Source organism: Eleutherodactylus coqui, chromosome 5 (assembly GCF_035609145.1).
Source record: "Eleutherodactylus coqui strain aEleCoq1 chromosome 5, aEleCoq1.hap1, whole genome shotgun sequence".
Taxonomy (NCBI): Eukaryota; Metazoa; Chordata; class Amphibia; order Anura; family Eleutherodactylidae; genus Eleutherodactylus; species Eleutherodactylus coqui.
Genome location: NC_089841.1, coordinates 176743105 through 176765590, shown reverse-complemented (window position 1 = coordinate 176765590; position 22486 = coordinate 176743105). Strand labels below are relative to the sequence as shown.

The window sequence follows — 22486 nt, the reverse complement described above, 5'->3', positions numbered from 1 at the left end:
CAAAAGATGACGGCCACCGATGACATCGAGGCCTATCTCCCGGTCTTTGAGAGAGTGGCCGAGAGGGAGAAGTTACCGGCGCCTCAGTGGGCTGAGGTAGTAGCGCCTTTCCTGATGGGAGAACCCCAAAAGGCCTACTTTGACCTCGGTGAGCAGGATGCCAAGGACTATAATAAGCTCAAAGGTGAGATCCTGGTACGCTTGGGCGTGGACACCCATGTGCGGGCCCGACGCGTACACGCCTGGACTTTCACGGACGACCTACCAGCTCGCTCCCAGATGTACGACCTGTTCCACCTGGTGAGAAAGTGGCTGCAGCCGGAGGAGTCGTCCCCGGCAGAGATCGTACAGAAAGTGGTTCTGGATAAGTTTATATGCTCGTTGCCCCCCGCAATCCAGCACTGGGTGGGACAAGGAGGTCCCCAGGACGTAGACCAACTCGTGAGCCTCGTCGAGAGGTATAAAGCCACGGAGGACTTACTGCAAGCCGTGCCTCCTGGACGTTCCAACCCCGGGAACAGCAAGTCGGCTGGAGCCCCTAGTAAGACTGTTCCATATGTAAGGGGTGTCAAAAGTGTCCCAAGGGGAGGCGGCTCAGAGGGGGATCGTTTGGGGCAGAGGAGGAGCCCCAAATGGACATTCGGGTCCCGGGTAGAACCCCAAGGAGACCGGGCCTCCATACGATGTTGGCGCTGTCATGAGCCCGGGCATCTTGCTGCCAACTGTCCACTTACCGTGGAACCAATGGACTGTGACTCTGCTCGGCGGAGGTCGATGTTCGCACGGCCAGTATGTTCTGCAGAGACTGCGTCAGAGACTGATCGACCATTATGTCACCTAAAGGTGAATGACTTTGCCGTGACAGCTCTACTGGACTCAGGGAGCTTGGTTACGCTGGTGCACTCCAGCCTGGTCGATCCCACAACCTTCACCAGCCGTCGCATGGGGGTTGTTTGTGTGCATGAGGACACCAAGGAGTATCCTATTGCCCTTGTACGACTTGATACTCCGTGTGGACTTGCCACCCATGAGGTGGGCGTCGTAAAATCCTTAATGCACACCGTGATCCTCGGGAGAGACTTTCCCCTATTTTGGGACTTGTGGCGACACCGAGGGTCGTCTGCAAATAAGGTTCATGATAATACAAATGTGTATGATGTGTGTCCAGAACCGTTTGACCCTGAGGGTACGGTTCCAGCAGTAGGGGTGACCCAAGAGAATGGGGATAACTTTCCCTTAACAGTATTGGCGGGTGAGACGGAGGTACAGGATGAAGTAGTTGCTATGCCTGACTTAGAGGTCTCATGTGCCAATTTCGAAACTGAGCAGCTCCGAGACCCCACCTTAGTAAAAGCTAGGGAAAATGTTAAAGTGATAAATGGGGAGCCTCAATTCCCAGGGGCTGATACTGTGTTTCCACACCTTGCAGTCAACCAAGAATTGTTGTATCAGGTTGACAAGGTCCGTGGGGAGGTTGTGGAACAGCTGGTGGTACCTCAGGCCTATCGTAGGATGGTCTTAGACCTGGCGCACAAGCATGTGCTGGGAGGTCATCTCAGGAGCGAAAAGACTAAGGAACGCATCCTTCAGCGTTTTTTCTGGCCGGGGGTACATGGTGATGTAAAACGTTACTGTGAGTCGTGCCCGGAGTGTCAGATAACAGCTCCTATGCCCCATTACCGGAGCCCCTTAGTGCCCTTGCCCATCATAGAGGTGCCGTTTGAGCGGATCGCTATGGACCTAGTTGGGCCCTTGGTAAAGTCTGCCCGGGGTCACCAACATATATTAGTGGTTGTAGATTATGCCACCCGTTACCCCGAAGCCGTTCCTTTACGCAATACGTCATCCAAGGGTATTGCAAAGGAACTACTTCACATGTTCTCCCGCACGGGCATACCAAAAGAGATCCTGACGGACCAAGGAACCCCCTTTATGTCAAAGGTCATGAAGGAATTGTGTAAGCTGCTGAATATTAAGCACTTACGGACATCGGTGTACCACCCACAGACGGATGGTCTGGTTGAGAGATTTAATAAGACCCTAAAAAGCATGCTAAAAAAGGTAGTCAATAAGGATGGGAAGGACTGGGACTGTCTGCTGCCATATTTAATGTTCTCAATCCGTGAAGTCCCACAATCCTCCACTGGGTTCTCTCCCTTTGAATTAGTGTATGGTAGACATCCCCGAGGGCTCCTTGATGTAGCTAAGGAGACCTGGGAGCACGAGTCCACCCCCTACAGGAGTGTTATTGAACACATCTCCCCCTCATGCAAGATCGAATTGCGGCGGTCATGCCCATTGTTAGAGAACATTTACAGCAGGCTCAAGAAGCCCAAAGCCGGGTATATAACCGGTCCGCCAAGGTGAGAACCTTCAACCCTGGGGATCAGGTACTAGTGCTGGTGCCCACCCTAGAAAGTAAATTCCTAGCAAAATGGCAAGGGTCCTATGAAATAATTGAGAAAGTCGGAGAGGTAAATTATAAGGTATACCAGCCAGGTAGGCGGAAACCAGAACAGTTGTACCATGTAAACCTAATTAAGCCATGGAAGGACAGAGAAGCCCTGACTGCAGTGAGCACCCCCCATGGTGCGGTCCCAGAGGTGTGTGTATCAGGGTCCCTGTCCAAATCCCAACAACAAGAGTCGAGGGAATTTATACGACGTAATTCAGATGTGTTCTCCGATATACCATGGCGTACTGGTGTCATAAAACACGACATTATAACTGAACCAGGGGTAAAGGTTCAGTTGAAACCGTACAGGGTTCCAGAAGCCCGCAGATGAGCCATCTCAGAGGAGGTCAAGAAAATGCTAGACCTCGGAGTAATTGAGGAGTCGAAAAGCGAATGGTCCAGCCCTATCGTGCTGATACCAAAACCTGATGGCTCTCTGCGCTTCTGTAACGACTTCCGGAAGCTAAATGACGTGCCAAAATTTGACACATACCCAATGCCGAGAGTGGACGAGTTAATTGAGAGACTGGGTCATGCCAGGTACTTTTCCACTCTCGACCTTACTAAAGGCTACTGGCAGGTTCCCCTTACGGACAGCGCGAAAGAAAAGACTGCGTTTGCCACACCAGAAGGGTTGTTTCAGTACATCTGCCTACCTTTCGGTTTGCATGGAGCCCCAGCAACCTTCCAAAGATTGATGGATATCATACTCAAACCCCATCGTCAATATGCGTCAGCATATTTAGATGATATCATCATCTTTAGCGAAGACTGGGACAGCCATCTACCCAAGGTACAGGCAGTACTGAACTCCCTTAGAAAAGCAGGGCTCACAGCAAACCCAAAGAAGTGCGCCCTGGGTCTTGAAGAAGCACGATACCTGGGGTATATAATAGGTAGGGGTATTATAAAACCCCAGGTCAATAAAGTTGAAGCCGTTCAGAACTGGCCACAACCCACAACTAAAAAGCAGGTGAGAGCCTTTTTAGGCATTGTAGGGTACTATAGGCGGTTCGTACAAAACTTTGCTAGCATAGCAGCGCCCCTAACAGACTTGACCAAGAACAGTAAGTCAGTCATGGTCAAGTGGAACCCGGACGCAGAAAAGGCGTTCCAAGAATTAAAACGGGCCCTCTGTAGACGTCCAGTGTTAGTCACACCCAATTTTAAAAGGGAATTTATTGTCCAAACAGACGCGTCCGATGTGGGACTGGGAGCAGTTCTGTCCCAAGAAGTAGAGGGAGAGGAATATCCCGTAATTTATCTAAGCAGGAAGCTCACGCCACCAGAGAAAAATTACAGTATCGTTGAGCGGGAGTGCCTAGCCATCAAGTGGGCCCTGGAATCCCTAAAATACTACCTGCTAGGTCGGCACTTCAGGCTGATCACAGACCACTTCCCCTTAACCTGGATGTCACAGGCAAAATAAAGAAATGCCAGAGTCACTAGATGGTTCCTGACCCTTCAAAATTTTAGCTTTTCGGTAGAGCACAGGGCCGGAAAGCTACAGGGCAATGCCGATGCCTTATCAAGGACGCATTGCATGACGGCGAAAGGTGTCCGACCCCACAGGCTCGAACAGAGGGGGAGGGTATGTGAGACGGTGATCGGCAAGGTGCTGGAGGGCAGGTATGTGTCGCCTAGGATGCTCTCCTATGCTGCCTTGGGGAGCGCTTGGGCAGATGCGTGCCACCGAGCAGCCTGGGCTCGGTGGAGGAAGCCGGCAATATAGTGTTAGTAGCATTAAGCCACTAACACGTTGTAGTATGTAAGTGGCTCCAAGCCACATAATCCGGGCCGGCTTTTCCTGGAGTGACCAAAGTGAAGGGTGGGATGGTCACTCCCACGTACCAGGTGGGGCTGGTACCAGGCCTTATAAAGCCTGGGCCTACAGGGCCAGGAGGAGAGCTGAGACCTCTGCAGGTCTGAGAGTCCTGGCTGGCTGTGTGCAGGAGCCATTTGTGTTACCAGTGTGTAGACAGGGACGCTCCATGTATAGTAAGTGCTCAGACGAGTAGGATTTACGTTATGTTTGCCTGATGTTAAGGCCTGTATTTTGCTTCTGTTTGCTTGGAAATAAACCCAGGCAAAGCCTGGACTAAAGACTTTATCCTATGTGTCACTGTCTCTGACTGCTTATGTCCAGGTTGCTACCGATCCTAAACGCTAATCCCTCACAACATGGAAAATCTGTACATAGCTAGCCCTGATCTCAGCTGAGGCCCAATGTCCACAGGCGGATTAAGCCGCCCATAGGGATGCAAAACAATTTAAAGCACACGGGTGTCAATTTTGTGGCGGGAGAAAATCGCAGCATGCTTCATTTTTCTGCGGATCCCACACTGACAGCTTCCATTAAAGTCAATGGAAGCAGTCCGATCCACAGCACACCCGCAGCTGACACTGTGGACGAGCCGCAGATCCACGGGAAAGCAGTATATATATATATATGTTTTTAAATGCACTGCGCATGCGCTGGGCACGTCAGCTGGCGCAGCCGGACACATCCGCCATGCTGAACAAAGAAGATCCGGCCGCAACGGAGGAGATCCGCGCTGGATCCGGAGAGTTGAGAAAACGTCCCATTGCTGCGGGCAGGCACGGATTCTGTGCGGGATTCCGCACTCAGTATCCGTGCATGCCATGGACATGAGACGTAAGAAGTGGTTGCAATTACATCCAGTCTAACCACTGTTCCATATATACACTTTGTAGCAATGCAGATTTAGCCCTGTCGATAGGAAAAATCTGCCTGTGGAATTCTGACGTGCAAAATCAAGTTTCTACATCAAGAAGTGATGCGAAAACCACAGATTTTCCTGTGGCTTTTAGAGGCGGAACTCACGCTGAAAAATCCAACATCTGCACATAACCTAAGGGCTCCTTTCCACTGGCGATAGCGATATCTGTGCGAGAACATCGCAATGTTAAAATCGCATCGCCACGCTGCAAAATCACAAGCTTTTGCGTTGCGATGCGAGAAACTGTTTTGCCATTACACTTTATGGGTGACAGAAAAATGCAAAGCGCTGAAACAATCCTCCTGCTGCAATTTTTAATCATCACATCTTGCCCTTAAACACCGCTGGTGGAAAGGTTGTCATAGAACAACATGTGTGGGACTTTCCTGCGAGAGCTCGCACTCTCGCACCGTACTGAAAATGTGCGATTACCTCGCCAGTGGAAAGGAGCGCTTAGCCTAGGGTCACACGGGGCGGATTGCCGTCGGAAATCTCGCGGTTTGGCCGCAGCAAAAACCGCGAGATCTCCGCCGGCAGAGCCGCCGCGGTTTAAGCCGCGGCGGCTTTGAAGCGGTCCGGCCGCTTGCTCTTCCGTTGCGGCCGGCGCTCCCATAGAGGAGAGCGCGGCCGCAGCGGAATGAAAAAAAGAATGAGCATGTTTCAACCGGATTTACCGCAGCGGATTAGCCGTCCCGTGTGGACGAGGTTTCTGAGAAACCTCGTCCACATGGCTGGCTAATCCCGGGCTTAGCGGCCGCGGGCGGTTTTGCCGCGGGCGGATCTGCTGCGGCAAAACCGCGGCAAATCCGCCCTGTGTGACCCCAGCTCCCACACATTTGCGTTTTTTCATAACGTGATTGTCAATGGGACTTTCTAATGTTAAAAACACAACGCGACGCAGTGCAACTTCCATTTTTGGTGCATTGCGTTGCGTTTTTAACATTAGAAAGTCCCATAGAGAATCGCGTTACCAATAAACGCAAACGCAAGTGTGTGTTACATGGACATGAAATTCGTATTAGTTATGTAGGTTGCGAAGCGCACAAATCTCGCACGAATATGAACTCAATTCTTTTGAATGAACTTCTTTACAGCGATGCTGCAAGTAAAAAAGGAGAATCGCTGCATGTTCTACCTTTTAGCGTTCGCTCGGGAAAGCCTCACTCATTGTTTTCAATAGGACCTTAAAAGACATCACATGGCACTATATGAAGACTTAAGAATGTGAATATAGGCATATTTTGGAGATTGGTCTTCCACAAACCCTAGTTGTGTTGCCAGATTAACAATGTGAATGTAGTTATTCACCATTAAATGTAGTTATTTTTGCATCCCAAACCATAAGGTAAAGGGTAATAATATGGGGAATGTAAAGGGAAGTTGGGAAACACAACTATTTTCAATGGCGTTACTCTGCCAGGAATGAATGGGTGATGCTTAAATTTAATCTTCAGATAACCACCCCTAATTACTAGATACAATCAAAGACATTTTGTCAAAGCTCTGCCTTTCAACAATAAGGCTTCGTGTCTTATACGTTCAGTGCAAAGCCTGAGATTCTAGAATGTGTTCATCAGATTTAGTGATCACCTTATTGTTTGTCTTTGTGAATTTCTGAAAATACCAAAAATGTGGCATTTGTACATAGCACCATCTCACCTAAGTGCCGACACACTGGATTTGTTCAGGATCAGCTCCTGCTTCAGCCTGGCCTGTTCTTCATGTTCCCTCAGAGAAGCTAAAATACCTGCTTCCAACATCTCCTCTTCCAAGGATACCGGGTCTCCTAACCAAACAGGAGTCTCTATGAGATTGGTAACATTTGAATTGTGCATAGTTGCTCCTCCTATGGGCAAATCATTAGAGAGAACTGACTCATCTGTATAGTATGGAAGCCTGAGGGAAAAAAAAAAATATTACCATCAAAACCCTAAAATCACACTGGGACAGATTTATTAATATTGTCTTAAATTTAAGCAGCCTAGGACTATACAAGATGCGCCAAATTTATTATAGCGGCTCACACTGTAAGAGACAGTGTGAGCCGCTATAATAAACCTCTTGGTTAGCTTGCTTTAGACTCGTTCTTTGCGTCACAAACTTTAACCCACGTTGCATTTTTGGCGCAGTTTTGGGTCTTTGAAGTCAGGCTCAGCCGACTGGATTTGAATTGCAGATTCCGCAATTGTGTTTCCGTGGACTTTCTGCGGTAAAGCGCAGGAATTAAAAGGCATGCATTTTCTAACTTTCCCTCGCACTCGCGCATATGAATTGTGTATCCCACGAGCAGAAGAAAAATCGCAACATGCTCTGTTTTATCGCGGGAATCCGCGTGGATGGCCTCCATTGAGGTCAATGGAGGAGTCCGAGCTGCAGCCCATATGTGTGTGAGGCCGGCCTGATGCTGCAACAAAAAAAATTATTATAAAACAAGTGTTATTATTGTTTAAAAGTAGTAAAAAACACAACAAAAACTATACAAATTTGGTAGCACCGTAATTGTAACGTCCCGTAGAATCAATCTAATGCATTATCTATATCACACAGTGAATGCTGAACAAAAATAAATCCCAAAACAAACTTATTAAAATGTATTCAATACATGGCATACTGTATACCCTAAAATAGTTCCTGAAAAATACAATACAGCTACTATACTTAGGAAAAATATAAAAGTTATGACCGCTAGAGCACAGAAGTGAAAATATTTTACTGATCCTTAAGACTAAAATGAGTTCCATTACTAAAGGGTTAATGTAGGATTGGTGTAGGGTCAGGTCTTTGATGGGTTTGAGTAGAATTGTGTTGGCATCGACTGTTACAAAGTTTTTAAAAGCTAGGGTTTATAGTTGGGTGAGATAGGAAGTTCTACAGCAAATGACTTGTGACATTGATTGGACAGACCGACAGGGACAGGGGTTTGGTAATTGGGAGATAATTGTATGGCTTGCCTAACTTCAGTTTCCGTGATTATGTATTTCATCTCTTGCATTGAATAGTTGTGATGTTAATGTAATGTTAATGTACATATCACCTACCGCTCTTGTGCTGTGGAATTCACATCATATAATAATGAACTTTCTTCTTGAGCTGGGATAAATCGGACCAGGTTAAAAGATGTCAAGCAGTTACAAAGGTGTATGCTCTCCAGTGCCTGTCTCCTCGAAACCGGCAGCTCTAGGCTCCGAAGTAATCCGGCGCGAGCTGCAGGCGAACTGTAAGGAATATCTCCAACACAGCGAGTTCACCTATCCACATTACCGGATAGGACTACCCCAAAATATACATTAACTCTACTGTATACTGAACAATCTCTCTGCTGCCAGCAAGCCAATGTCTCACAAACTGTTGTGTTCAAATAGAACTATACATAAAACACACATAGGTATGTTGCATGACCACCTTATTACAGACACCTATGCTTTCACGAACAGAGTTTTCCTTCATTGTAATATTAGTTTGACATTTTCAGCCAATATTCAGATGAAAGCTATTTCGCCTACAAAAGACATTTCTTTGAAAGAACTTACCCAGAAAAATCTTTCCATTAAAAAACGTTCCCAAAAAGATTGTTCGTCTTGCGCCTGGAATCTTTTACCATATATGGCCAGTTTAAACACATGTAAAGCTGGTCCTGCGCTTAAGGGACAGTGTAATGGCCGATTTTGACCATTATGGGTGACCATTGGTTGCATAATTAGCAAGTGATTCTTTGTCATAGCCAATGGCCGATAGCCTGCCAAAGATCTGATCAGTCGTGCTGGAAAATGTCAGCTGATCACGGCCTAAATTGCAAAAGTATAGCATGATTGTCCGAATCCAGCCAATAATGCCATTTTATGCAAGCCATGGACTGGTATTAAATAAAAGGAATAAGATCTACTCACCTCCCCACCGTCTAGTGCAGGAGTCATGTCACTGATGCTCTGACCTCGGAAGAAGGGGTTGACAAGCTGTAAACTATTGATGACCTATCCTCAGAATAGCCTATCAATTGTAGATCAGCAACTTGGGATCCTCTGTCTGCCAGGGCATTGCTCTACTGCCCGCAGCAGAATTTGGCTGGCAGACAGCTCCAATCCCACTGTAGTGGCCCCGATTGATATTACATGCAAAATTGCCATTGAAGTGAATGGAAACGTTGTATGTAATACCAAGCTGGGCCACTGCACTGGGATTAGAGCTGTCTGCTTCTAGCATAAATGGGCTGTGGTCAGTAGCGCACCGACCTGGTACACAGCAGATTGCAAAGAGTCTCAGGTGACAGACCTCCACTGATCTACTATTGATGGCCTATCCTGATGATAGGCCATCAATAGTATCCAGATGGAAACTAAATTGTGTATGGCTGTGTCTACAAAACAATCATTCACCAGGCAATTGTTTGTTCAAAAGTTGTCCAACCACCAACCTACTTCTATCTAATGTGTATGGCCAATTAAGGATTCCATGAGATTTCAGATTGCAGAACAGAGCTCATCGCTACACAGTTTCCTGAAACTCATTGCTTAATGCCACCTCATAGATGCTGAAGCTGTAAAAATACGCATCTACCAGAGGAAGCCACGGAGAAGCAGGGCTGAACAAGTGCATACTGGCACCATGACACGCTCACAATGATTCGAAATTTCCATGTCACTTTAAAGGATACTGGCGAGTCCACTGATTATTCCACAGGCATGAAATAGAAGCGAAGATTCTGGAAAAAGTAGCTGAGTGATTAATAAGATTCCATATGGCAACATAAATGCCATCTTTTTGCCAAGTCTCCATGTGACTGCTTTGTGCTTAGCTACCAATATTGACAACTGAGTGGCAACGTATCCGGAAGCAGGGGCAGCTGGTCGAGGCAGGAGGAAGGATATCAGAAGGTAAAGAATGGCAGAACACAGTGTGCATAGGCTGGATAACTGCAGAAAGTAGAAAGTGCCAAGACGTTCCTCCATCCTCCAGAACAGAAGAGGGAAGAGAAACAATGAGAATAAGAGCTGATGATTTTCAGTGGCACAGAGCACATGTGTGAATAACCGATGTCCTTCAAAAAAAACACATAAAAGATCCATAAATTGTCAGTTTTATACTTATATACAACACCAATATATTCAATGTGTAGTAATATACCATATTTCTTGGACTACAAGGCGCCTGTCCACAGGCGTTGTGTTTTAACTAGAAATGAGCGAGCATGCTCGTTTAGAGCAATTATTCGAAAGAGCATTGCTTTTTTTCAAGTAACTGCCTTCTCGTCCGAAAAGCTTCAGGGGGCGGCGGGGGGGGGGGGGGGGGGGGGAGATCTCTCTCCCTCCCCCTGCTCCCCCCCACAAACCCCCAAATATTTTCGCACGAGTAGGCAGTTACTCGAAAAAAAGCGATGCTCGTTCGAGTAATTGCTCTAAACGAGCATGCTCGCTCATCTCTAGTTTTAACGCAGCGGATTTCCGACGCGGGAAAACACTAAAGCCAGCGCGATTTTCCGCGATGAAACCATCATTAGGATAGGTTCATCGCGGAAAATCGCAGCAAATCGCGGCATGCTGCGATTTTTATACACGTGGAAAATCATGTACATTGGGCTGCGATTTCCATAGTTATTCTATGAAAAGCATTTCATGCGTTACCCACGTGCAGACTATCGCCGCAGATAACGCAATGAAATATCGCCTGTGGACAGGAGGTCTTAAATGTACTTTTTAGCAAAAAAAATATCTTTGAAAAAGCCCCTGCATCTTATAGTTCAAAGTTATGTGGTTTTGACAGTGCCAGACGCCCCTGACCACTTCACAACATTCTGCTGTTCATAGCTACACAATTCTTTCTCCTTACCAGGAATTGTTCATCAGGACAACAGAAGAAGTTTGCTTGCCAAACACACATCTGGAGACGCTCGGCATCCCCTTTTTACCCATGCGCGTTGTCTTGAATACACCTCGCACCGGGGTTGGGGTCACTGTTTTACAATCTCCTATGGTTAGTCTTTCTTTGATCAGAAGAGCAAGTATGTAGCACACAGCCCGACATATAATAGAAATAGGGTCAGTTCTCCTCACTTCTGTGAATAGAGTCTATTGATGGCATCTGCAGGATAGATCTCCTCGACAACACAATCAAGCTGTGATGCCCTTATGGGAAGACTAAAGAAGAATTACCGTATTTTTCACTCTATAAGATGCACTTTTTTCCCCTCCAAAACGGGGGGGAAAAGTTGCTGCGTCTTATAACGCGAATATGCCGAAAATTTGTTCCGATTGCCATTTTTAGCGCGATCGCGAATTTAAAGTGTGACCACGATTTAGTTAGCACAATCGCGCGTTAAACTCGCGATCGCACGAACAAATCTGCGATCAGTCAGAAGTTTTCTCTCCTCCCTACTGCCGCCCATACGTACCGCTGATTGGTGGTGAGAGCCGGCGGGTACTACTGCTGCTCCCCGCCTCCACCAAACGGCTTCTTCTCTTCCTCCTGCCACACACAAGCGCCGCTGTGACAAGAAGCTCCAGTTTTTCAGACCTCTGCTGCTTCTTCTGCTCTGTCGCACTAACCCTGCGCTGTCCCTGGGTGAGTTTAAAAAATGTCCCCCTATTTTCCCGCTCCAAAACGGGGGTGCGTCTAATAGAATGAAAAATACGGTAAGTGCATGAAACATCTGCCTTCTCATAATTAAAAAAACATAAAAATTCTCACATTAACTAGTAAGGAGATGACAGATTTTATCATTAGAGTGCGGTCACACATGCAGGTTTTGATCAGGTTTTTTATGCAATTTTTGAAGCTAAGATTAGGTGTGGTTAAAAAAAAAAAAGAAGAGGAGCTGTATCCGTCCTTTGAGGCCCTTTTAGGTGGAACGATTATGTAAATGAACTGCATTACCGTATAAGTTGTCTAGTAGTATATGAATAAGGTGTACGACAGATCTACACTAATTCCACTGAGCCCCTCATTATTCATTTTTAACCAAAATGGAAAGATATTTGTCTATAGAGCAGTATTTTTGTGGCAGGGCTGGAAAAAAATAATCTATTTGGGACATTCTGCCCAAAGGTCTAAGGAGTAGGTTAAATAGCACCCATATATCTTGTTAGTTATGGTGGATGTATTTTAATTGCATAATCTATTTTTAAAGTGTGCCTATATTTTCAGAATGTATGTACGTGAGGAATAACACTATTTCTGGCTATTACATGACCTGTATCCTGCATTTTCCCCATTGTTCCCCTCTGCAGGGTGTACGTGTGATTGTCTCAGAACTGATGGGAAGAGAGTGCGCAGAGAACTGCAAATTCTGGTCTCTAACTGTCTGTAAAAGGAACAGACATCCCATTTAGGTCAGTGCACAGCAGTACTGAGCAATGCAGTAGCAGCAAATAAATCACCATTAGCTCTAACATCAGGTCTAAGTTTCTCCCTCCTCTTCCCCACTGCTCTCATGGACTTCAATAAGAGTGATGACTAATCTCGCTCCTCCACTTCTTGTTCTGCCCATTTGAGACAGCTTCAGTTGACAGAAGACAGCAGATAGCTGGTCAGAAGGAAGGGAGAACCCTAGTGGCCTGCACTTCAGAACAATTTTTCAGGACAAAAATGTCAATTTAGGTATATAAATAAAGTGTCAAAGTCTATATGCAGAAAAATCTTCGCCTTTTGAACTACTGCACAGACTTCCATAGTATGCAACAGAATGCTAAAATGCCACAGATTTCACTGTGAAATCCTCTATTTTCACATTTAGTGGGGGGGGGGGAACTGCTGTATTTCGCACACAGAAAATCCACACATGAATTTGTTGTTTATGTATCCACAGGATTTCACTTATTACGCTGTTTTTGCACAGCCGAGAAAATCGAGCAAGATCTATGCGTTGTGGGATGCACAAACATGAATCCCATTCTTTTGAATGGAGCCATATACATGAGTGATTTATTCCCGAACCGCATCATAGTGAGTGAAAAAAATTGCGGCATACTCAATCTTCCTCAGAACACACCGCCCATTGTTTTCAATGGGTCAGGGAAACACATTGCATGGCATGTGATGCGAAGTTTCTCATTGAAAGCAATGGGAAAACACTTGCAAATCCTCCTTTCAGCCAGAAGATCGCAACGTCATAGAAGTGATGGGAGGCATTTTTGACAGAAAAACGCCCCGCATGCTTGGGGATATCGCAAGTTCACGAGAAAAATAATGGGGCTGAGTTTCACGGCCTGATATCGCGCTCACCCGTGTGTGGGAAGCCTTACACTAAAAATCAGTTAAAACAACTGTGAATTTTCGATTGTTGTGCTTATACGGACACATGTTGATATCAACGATGTTGTGCAATGTCTATATAATACTTTTCTTTGAAAACCAATAAAAACCGATTGAACTAAAACAACTGTGAATTTTCTGTATATTTGAGAATCCACAACATGACTCAAATGGGCTGCAGAAATCCGTGGCACATATGAATTCCCTGGTAGTCGTTCCAACCATTGATTTTAAAGTGTATGTTCACATATCATCAGCATTCAGCTCATGTTTACGTCATGTTTGAACGCTATGTTCGGTGTACATGCTGGGAAGGCTCCTGGTGCATACGCCAAATGTATCCAGGTTCCAATGACATGTACCGGTATGTCCTTTTGGCATGCATTTTTAAAATGGACTTCTAGGAATGAGAGGGATGATTTGGGGTTTACTTGGATTAGAGTCATATTGGGCACCCTTACACCTCAACGGTATTAGGGTATCTTGACGTCACCAGGAAGTCCTGGATGGAGTCAAGAGTGACATAGGGGTTACGCCCCCTGTACCTGATTGGCTGCAGCACAGGTTTCCCTGCAGGTCCTGGCAGCCCACTATGATTTAGTCCCTGGTTCCGGCCATCCTTAATATAGATGAGCGAGTATACTCGCTAAAGGCAATTGCTCGAGCGAGCATTGCCTTTACCGAGTATCTCCCCCGCTCGAGACTGCAGGTTCGGGTGCCGGCAGCGGGCACGGAGCTGCGGGGGAGAGCGGGGCGGAACGGAGGGGAGATCTATCTTGAGCGGGGAGATACTCACTAAAGGCAATGCTCGCTCGAGCAATTGCCTTTAGCGAGTATACTCGCTCATCTCTAATCCTTAAAGGGGTTGTCCCGCGCCGAAACGGGTTGTTTTTTTTTTCAATAGCCCCCCGTTCGGCGCGAGACAAACCCGATGCAGGGGTTTAAAAAAAAAAACGGATAGTACTTACCCGAATCCCCGCGCTCCGGTGACTTCTTACTTACTTTGCGAAGATGGCCGCCGGGATCTTCACCCACGGTCGACCGCAGGTCTTCTCCCATGGTGCACCGTGGGCTCTGTGCGTTCCATTGCCGATTCCAGCCTCCTGATTGGCTGGAATCGGCACATGTGACGGGGCGGAGCTACGAGGAGCAGCTCTTCAGCACGAGCGGCCCCATTCAGAAGGGAGAAGACCGGACTGCGCAAGCGCGTCTAATCGGGAGATTAGACGCTGAAATTAGACGGCACCATGGAGACGGGGACGCCAGCAACGGAGCAGGTAAGTGAATAACTTCTGTATGGCTCATAATTAATGCACGATGTATATTACAAAGTGCATTAATATGGCCATACAGAAGTGTATACCCCCACTTGCTTTCGCGGGACAACCCCTTTAACCCTTTCCAATCCACTGTCTGACGTCTGAAGACATTATGTTTTAAGGCTGTACAGCTCCAATGTTGGAAGACGTCCATCGGGGTTCTCTTACTGTATATTGCCAGCCTCTCTGCTGTCGGAGCCTATCCAACGTGTCACCTCATGCAATACTGGGTTTAGCCAGCATATAGCGCCGTTGTATAATGGCAGAAAAAGAGTAAGCCCCCTAGGAAAACCCGGATACAAATTGGATTGGAAAGGGTTAAAGGTGTTCGCATGAAGTGCCTTCCACGGCGGTAACGCATAACGCGCAACCCCGCTTTGTAGCATTGCAGTGCAGTGTTAAAAGCAGGGAGTGAAAGCAGGTGTGAAGGTGGTGTAATGGCGCGGCTGGAGAAGCACGGCCCCAGCACCTCCACCACATAGTAACATAGTATGTAAGGCCGAATGAAGACAATGTCCATCTAGTCCAGCCTGTCTATCCTACTGTGTTGATCGAGAGGAAGGCAAAAAACCCCAAGGCCAGAAGCCAATTAGCCCTTTTGGGGGAAAAATTCCTTCCCGACTCCCTAATGGCAATCAGACTGTTCCCTGGATCAACTGGACCACTCTCAATGTTATATCGCCGGCGGCTTCAGGGACTCCAGAGGGCCGGCAGCGGGGGATGGGGTGGGAGAGACAGAGCTGTGAAGCGGCTTTACCGCTTACATCGGCGCCGTCTTCTGGGACTGCAGAGCAGCGGCAGAAAACACACGCAGACTGCTGTGCAGCTGCTTTACCGCTGACAATGGCGGCGCTTTCAGCAAATGCAGAGGCCAGGTGGAGAGATAGCAACAGGCGGCGGAGCACGGACACTGAAGCAGGGAGCCGACACCGTAGGAAGTCTGAGAGGGAGTTGGGTGAGTGCCGTGCAGCCACCCAATACACAGCGGGCCACTGACATGGCAGGGCGCTGCAGGCCCTCATGCACTGCATTGCAAGACCTTACACTTGGCTGCCAATTGGGAGCTGGGGGTGTTACAGGGGCGTTCCTCCTGTCAAACCCCTAGCATCTGGTGGCGTCAAGGTACACTAATACCTACCTCAACATGTTTCTCAACATCACTATACAACAACATTGCCAGTGATATTTCCGCCACTGTTTTCACTCTGTTCCATTGCATATGTGCTTTTCAGTAAAAATAACAAAGATATTTTATTGTAATTTTTCACAGATGTGTACTTTTTTTATATACATAATCACTGCAATTTTGTTACACAAGGTTATACATCACTAAATTATCTCACCATCCCAAATCTCTTGAAAAGTTTCCAGATGTAACACCAAGTCACTGCAAGACAGAATGATACTTCCAAGCAGTAGCAAGAACATCAGCAAGAGACATCCCAGGGGTGGTCCTGTTCTAAGCAGCAATCTTAGCATCCTTATGGAGATTGGGAATCTCCTTATGTACCTGCAAGGCAGAACAGTTATTCTAGCAAATGACTATAAATGCAGAATATGGAAATATGACAGCCACCAATTAATACACTGATATTTTAAAGAGGAAATGCCAAGTCAGCGGGACAGCTACATAGTTTACAGCTGCAGCCCCGCTGACTCTATTGCAGCCTTTCTTTTGTTCATACTTACCCCCGTTCCCTAATGTGTGGTCTTCTTAGATTCCCGGCACTGTGACTGTATCAAGTTGGCGTCCCCACTGCTCACTATCAATGAGTGACATCAGACTTGATTGGCAGTGATCGGCGGGAACAACCCACTTAACACAATGCCAGTGTTGGAAGCCGAATCTAAGAGCCTGTATGGGGGAACGGAGGTAAGTAGGAACAAAGGAAGGACACTGTTGGAGTCTGCAACGCCATGGCTGCACAGCTATGTAGCCGGCCCTGCTGACATGAGGACATGACAAGTGCTTTTTAAATTATGAAGTGAAACTCGGACAGAAAAGACGTGAGGAGAGATAAATGTGTATGGAATATGTCACCAATAACAGCAAGATTTAGTCTTAAAGAAGGTTTCCAATCTTAAGCTGCATCATCCTATAATTAAAAAATAAATAAAAGTAACTTTCCAATATACCGTATATACTCCAGTATTAGCCCACCCGAGTATAAGCCGAGTCAATATGTTTTACCACAAAAAACTGGTAAAACCTATTGACTCGTGTATGAGCCTAGCTATACTCGAGTATATACTAGGTTAAAAAAACGCAATACTCACCGGCGTCTGTCTCCCCAGCGTGATGGTCTCCCTGGCGGTGCGGCAAGCTGCTTGAGAATTCTCCCCGTTTGGCTTTGAATTTCCCCGCCGTCAGCGCTCTGTAGATAAGCGCTGTGATTGGATTGAGCGCCAGCCAATCACAGCCGGCGCTCGATGAACCAATCACAGCCATTCAGTGATGTCATTCACTGAATGGCTGTGAATGATCGAGCGCCGGCTGTGATTGGCTGGCGCTCGATCCAATCACAGCGCTTGGTTACACAACGCTGACAGCGGGGAAATTCAAAGCCGAGCAGGAAGATGACAGTGGGGAGAATTCTCAAGCAGCTTGCCGCACCACCGGGAAGACCATGGAACTGGGAACACAGACGCAGGCTGGGAGGTGAGTATTGCGGGGTTTTTTTTTTACCTCACTCGAGTATAAGCCCCCCTTGGCTTTTTTAGCCCAAAAAAAATATGCTGAAAAACTCAGCTTATACTCCAGTATATACGGTACTTTTGTTTCAATTCCTTCTCATTTTCAAGGTTTATGTTCTCTTTCAGTTGCCTCCTTAATTAAAGGGTTGCACCACTTCTTGCACCAATGTTTCCAATCAAAAGCTTGCTATAACTTGATATTAGCTTTTTTACATCGCAGTTGTAAAATTGTACAATTTTTGTAGAACTGTTACTGCAGCATAGACACATTTAGGAGGGTTTTTCTGGACTAACATATTGATGATCTATGCTAAGGATAGGCCATCAATATCCTATTAGTGGGGATCTGCCAATTGGGACCCCTGACTGAGGAGGCCACATTGCTCGGTTAACGCAGTGGCCTCTTTTCAGGCCTGTGGTGTGCCATTCATCAATCACATGGCCTAAGAGCAGCACCGTGCCATTCAAGTGAATGAGATTGAGCTACTACACTGGGCACCACTGCTAGGAAAGGTACAGCACTGTGCCTAGTACACAGTGAGGTGGCCGGGGGGCTGCGGCCACTTCAGACAGCTGATCAACGGGTCCTGAGCAGCTGCCCCCAACCAATTACATATTGGTCATCAATACCTGACTCCCAAAAATCCCCTTTAATTCTAAATTCTATACATTGAACTCTTATGTTTCTTTGCTGCAGGAAGCTGGAATTTAATCATTTGAAAAAAATACTAAATGTAAAAAAAAAATAAAAAAAAAAATAAAAAAAATCACAAAAATCTCACCAATTCATTCCTTAAAAGGGAACCATGATGTTGCTTATAAAAAAGGAACATAGAGTCTGGGGATGTACGATTTGTACTTCCCTGGCTCCCCATCCCCATGCTGTCACCCCTGGAAGTTGGCATTTGGTCTATGAGCGTGACTCTTCTTCAGTCAGTGAGCGGGCATCCCATAGAGAATAATGGGTGCACACAGACCGAGTGCCGACTTCCAGGGTTGACATCATGGAAATGGGGAACTGGGCAAGTATAAAAAGTCCACCTCCAGACTCCACTTCCCTGCTCCCATCACTTGGTTTATGGTGCTCATATGACGTAATAGATTCCCTTTAAAGCGGACCCGTCATGTTAATCCAACTACGTCTGACTTTTGTTAATACAGATCACTACTTGGACTCCTCTTAGGTTCAGCTCGCTTCTGTAGCCGGTCCCTACCGCTCAATGTCAATGTAGTCTGACATCACCCATTGAGAGTGAGCAGGGGGGACCGCCCACTTGACACATTCACAGCGCCAGGAGCCAATACACGGAATAGAGGGTGAGCATAAGTAAAAGACAGACGTTGTTGGAGTCAGCAGGGCCGCGGTTACAAAGCTATGCAGCCGGCCCTGCTGAGATTAGGACACGACAGGTTCTCTTTAACATCCTTTCCTCCTTTAATCTGATTGTGTATCATATTGCAATTATATCACAAAATCATCCTTGTGCGTCCGTCCTCCTTCTCACGATCCTGACTGACCACTGACTGCAGTAGGAGCCTCCCCCCCCTCTACTCTGTCTGCGGTACTACACAAAATCATTAGAGGGGTAGTCTGAGGAGAAAAAATGACATTGAAATCTGTTCAACTCTGTGTAAAAAAAGTAAAAGGTCCTACTCCTCTCACCGCTACCCCGCAGTTCCTGTTCCGTTACCCAGTCCCTGACTGCACTCTTCTTCTACCTCCAGTAATGATGTCTTGTCAAGTGACCACCGTTAATGGCTGATCCTGGGGACATCATTGCAGGAGCTGGAAGAAGACTGTAGTGTGGGACCAGTTACCGTGAGAGTGGCAGCTGCGGGGGACAGATAAGGTATAAGTTTTTTATATTTTCACGCAAGGCTATGCAAATTTCAAGTTCACTTTTTCTCCCCAGACTACCCCGCCCCCCCCCCCCCCCCCCCCCCTCTTAGCTAGGCCCTACACCTTCAGACATTTACCAGCGGTCTTCTATGTAGAAGGTGTACAAATAGGTTTTCTTTAGGAATATGTAGAAAATTCGACAGACTGACAAACTGTTTACTTTGATCAATCCTCTCATTCAAGATCATTCAAATGTAATGTTCCTGTAGAGTTAAACAAATCCCATATGTATAATAAATGGCATGACACTATTGATGGGTCGTAGGAATTCACCAAACTAAATATGGGCAATGTGAGCTATGTTCACACCAGATTTTAAATCCCCGCCTGCTGAAAGCACTACATAGTAGTTCAGGAGAAGAGCAGGCCAGACACGCCTGAACCCTGGTAGCTGCAGAGAGCTGAGTATATATTTTTTATTTTTTACACATTTTAGGGATGATTTCCAGGGAAGGGCTTATATTTAAAGCCCTTCACAGAAAATCATTGCAGGGCTTGTTGGCAGCCCATTGCTTTCAATGGAGTCGGCTGTGGCGATGGCTCCATTGAATTCAATGGGAGAACATCGCGCTCCTCTGTCACAGCTGTGCCAGGGGATCGCAAACGTCACTATCTGTTTTCAATGTGGTCAGCGCTGCTGCCGCCGGCCCCACTGAGCACAAGGTATAACCGCTGGATGCCACAGCCTCCAGGGGTTTCGAATCCAAAAAAGACAAATGCCGCAGTTATCTGCGTTTTAAAATCCGCTGCCCTATATTTACCGCTGCCCATTTTCGTGCGCAGGTAAAAATCGGGCATGTGACCGCTGCCATTGAAAAGCATTGGTTCTATATAGATGTGGATTGCAAATGCAGGTAACATACACACATTATAACGCCGGTGTGACTGATAATGTACTCTTATAAGGTGCTAGTATACTGTACTATTATAATGTGCTAGCATAATGTATACTGTAGTATTATAATGTGATAGTATAATGTACTATTATAATGTACTAGTTTAATGTAGTATTAGAATGTGCTAGTATACTGTAGTATTATAATGTGATAGTATACTGTGCTAGTATAATGTACTATTATACGGTACTATTATAATGTGCTAGTATATTGTAGTATTAGAAGGTGCTAGTATACTGTACTATTATAATGTGCTAGTATAAAGTAGTATTAGAAGGTGCTGGTATACTGTACTATTATAATGTACTAGTATAATGTAGTATTAGAAGGTGCTGGTATACTGTACTATTATAATGTACTAGTATAAAGTAGTATTATAATATACTAGTATAATGTAGTGCTATAATGTGATAGTATAATGTGGTAGTATAATGTATACTGTAGTATTATAATGTACTAGTATAGTGTTATAATGTAGTGTTATAATGTGGTAGTATAATGTATACTGTAGTATTATAAGGTGCTAGTCTATTGTGCTATTATAATGTGCTAGTATATTATACTGTTATAAGGTGCTGGTATAATGTGCTAGTATACTGAACTATTATAACGTGGTAGTATAATGTATACTGTAGTGGTAGTATACTGTATAATGTACTGTTATAATGTAGTATTAGAAGGTGCTAGTATACTGTACTATTATAATGTACTAGTATAAAGTAGTATTATAATATACTAGTATAATGTAGTGCTATAATGTGATAGTATAATGTACTGTTATAAGGTGCTATTATAATGTGGTAGTTTAATGTATACTGTAGTATTATAAGGTGCTAGTCTATTGTGCTATTATAATGTGCTAGTATATTATACTGTTATAAGGTGCTGGTATAATGTGCTAGTATACTGAACTATTATAACGTGGTAGTATAATGTATACTGTAGTGGTAGTATACTGTATAATGTACTGTTATAATGTAGTATTAGAAGGTGCTAGTATACTGTACTATTATAATGTACTAGTATAAAGTAGTATTATAATATACTAGTATAATGTAGTGCTATAATGTGATAGTATAATGTACTGTTATAAGGTGCTATTATAATGTGGTAGTTTAATGTATACTGTAGTATTATAAGGTGCTAGTCTATTGTGCTATTATAATGTGCTAGTATATTATACTGTTATAAGGTGCTGGTATAATGTGCTAGTATACTGAACTATTATAACGTGGTAGTATAATGTATACTGTAGTGGTAGTATACTGTATAATGTACTGTTATAATGTAGTATTAGAAGGTGCTAGTATACTGTACTATTATAATGTACTAGTATAAAGTAGTATTATAATATACTAGTATAATGTAGTGCTATAATGTGATAGTATAATGTACTGTTATAAGGTGCTATTATAATGTGGTAGTTTAATGTATACTGTAGTATTATAAGGTGCTAGTCTATTGTGCTATTATAATGTGCTAGTATATTATACTGTTATAAGGTGCTGGTATAATGTGCTAGTATACTGAACTATTATAACGTGGTAGTATAATCTATACTGTATAATGGCCTGTTATAACGTGGTAGTATAATCTATACTGTAGTGCTAGTATACTGTATAATATACTGTTATAACGTGGTAGTATAATGTATACTGTATAATGTACTGGTATAACGTGGTAGTATAATGTACTATTATAACGTGGTAGTATAATCTATACTGTAGTGCTAGTATACTGTATAATATACTGTTATAACGTGGTAGTATAATGTATACTGTATAATGTACTGTTATAACGTGGTAGTATAATCTATACTGTAGTGCTAGTATACTGTATAATGGCCTGTTATAAGGCATGTATTTTATAACCGCCCCATCAAGGTGCACAGCTCTCCAGTGACTCCCCTGCACACTCGGCACAGTTTCGCGCCATTTCCCAGTGTCGCCCCGCTGAGGAGATCCTCCATGCCCCCCTCCTCAGCCCCCGCCGCCGCCGGCCTTCCCTACTGAACTTTCTAGATTAGTCTCTATTCCCCGCTCACCACATTAGCTGAGCCTAAAGGACCACACCACTACCTCAATCCAGGGGGTGCTTCATAACAACAACCGCTTACCTTTTGGATGCTACACTTCCCGTTCCGCTGAAACTACCTGCTATCCTTCCGTCCCCAAGTAATATCTGACTGAAGAACTGAGACACTGCTTACTACAAAGTGACGCAAAGACAGGTTCCCG

General features: G+C 45.2%; 1 protein-coding gene across 2 annotated transcripts in view; it reads right to left on the bottom strand.

The window, feature by feature from the left end:
* RHBDD3 (rhomboid domain containing 3) overlaps positions 1-22486 on the bottom strand; it is a 29833-nt gene that overhangs the window by 6890 nt on the left and 457 nt on the right. The window contains exons 1-5 of one of the 2 annotated variants that reach the window (XM_066603811.1): positions 22366-22481; positions 16103-16269; positions 9848-10231; positions 8235-8400; positions 6856-7092 (exon numbers count right to left, since the gene is read on the bottom strand). In XM_066603811.1, coding sequence (XP_066459908.1) covers positions 6856-7092; positions 8235-8400; positions 9848-10231; positions 16103-16238 — 923 coding nt within the window. In that variant the 5' untranslated portion in view covers positions 16239-16269; positions 22366-22481. Of the gene's footprint in view, positions 1-6855; positions 7093-8234; positions 8401-9847; positions 10232-16102; positions 16270-22365; positions 22482-22486 lie in introns of those variants that run through there. The other variant, XM_066603812.1, reaches the window with a different exon arrangement.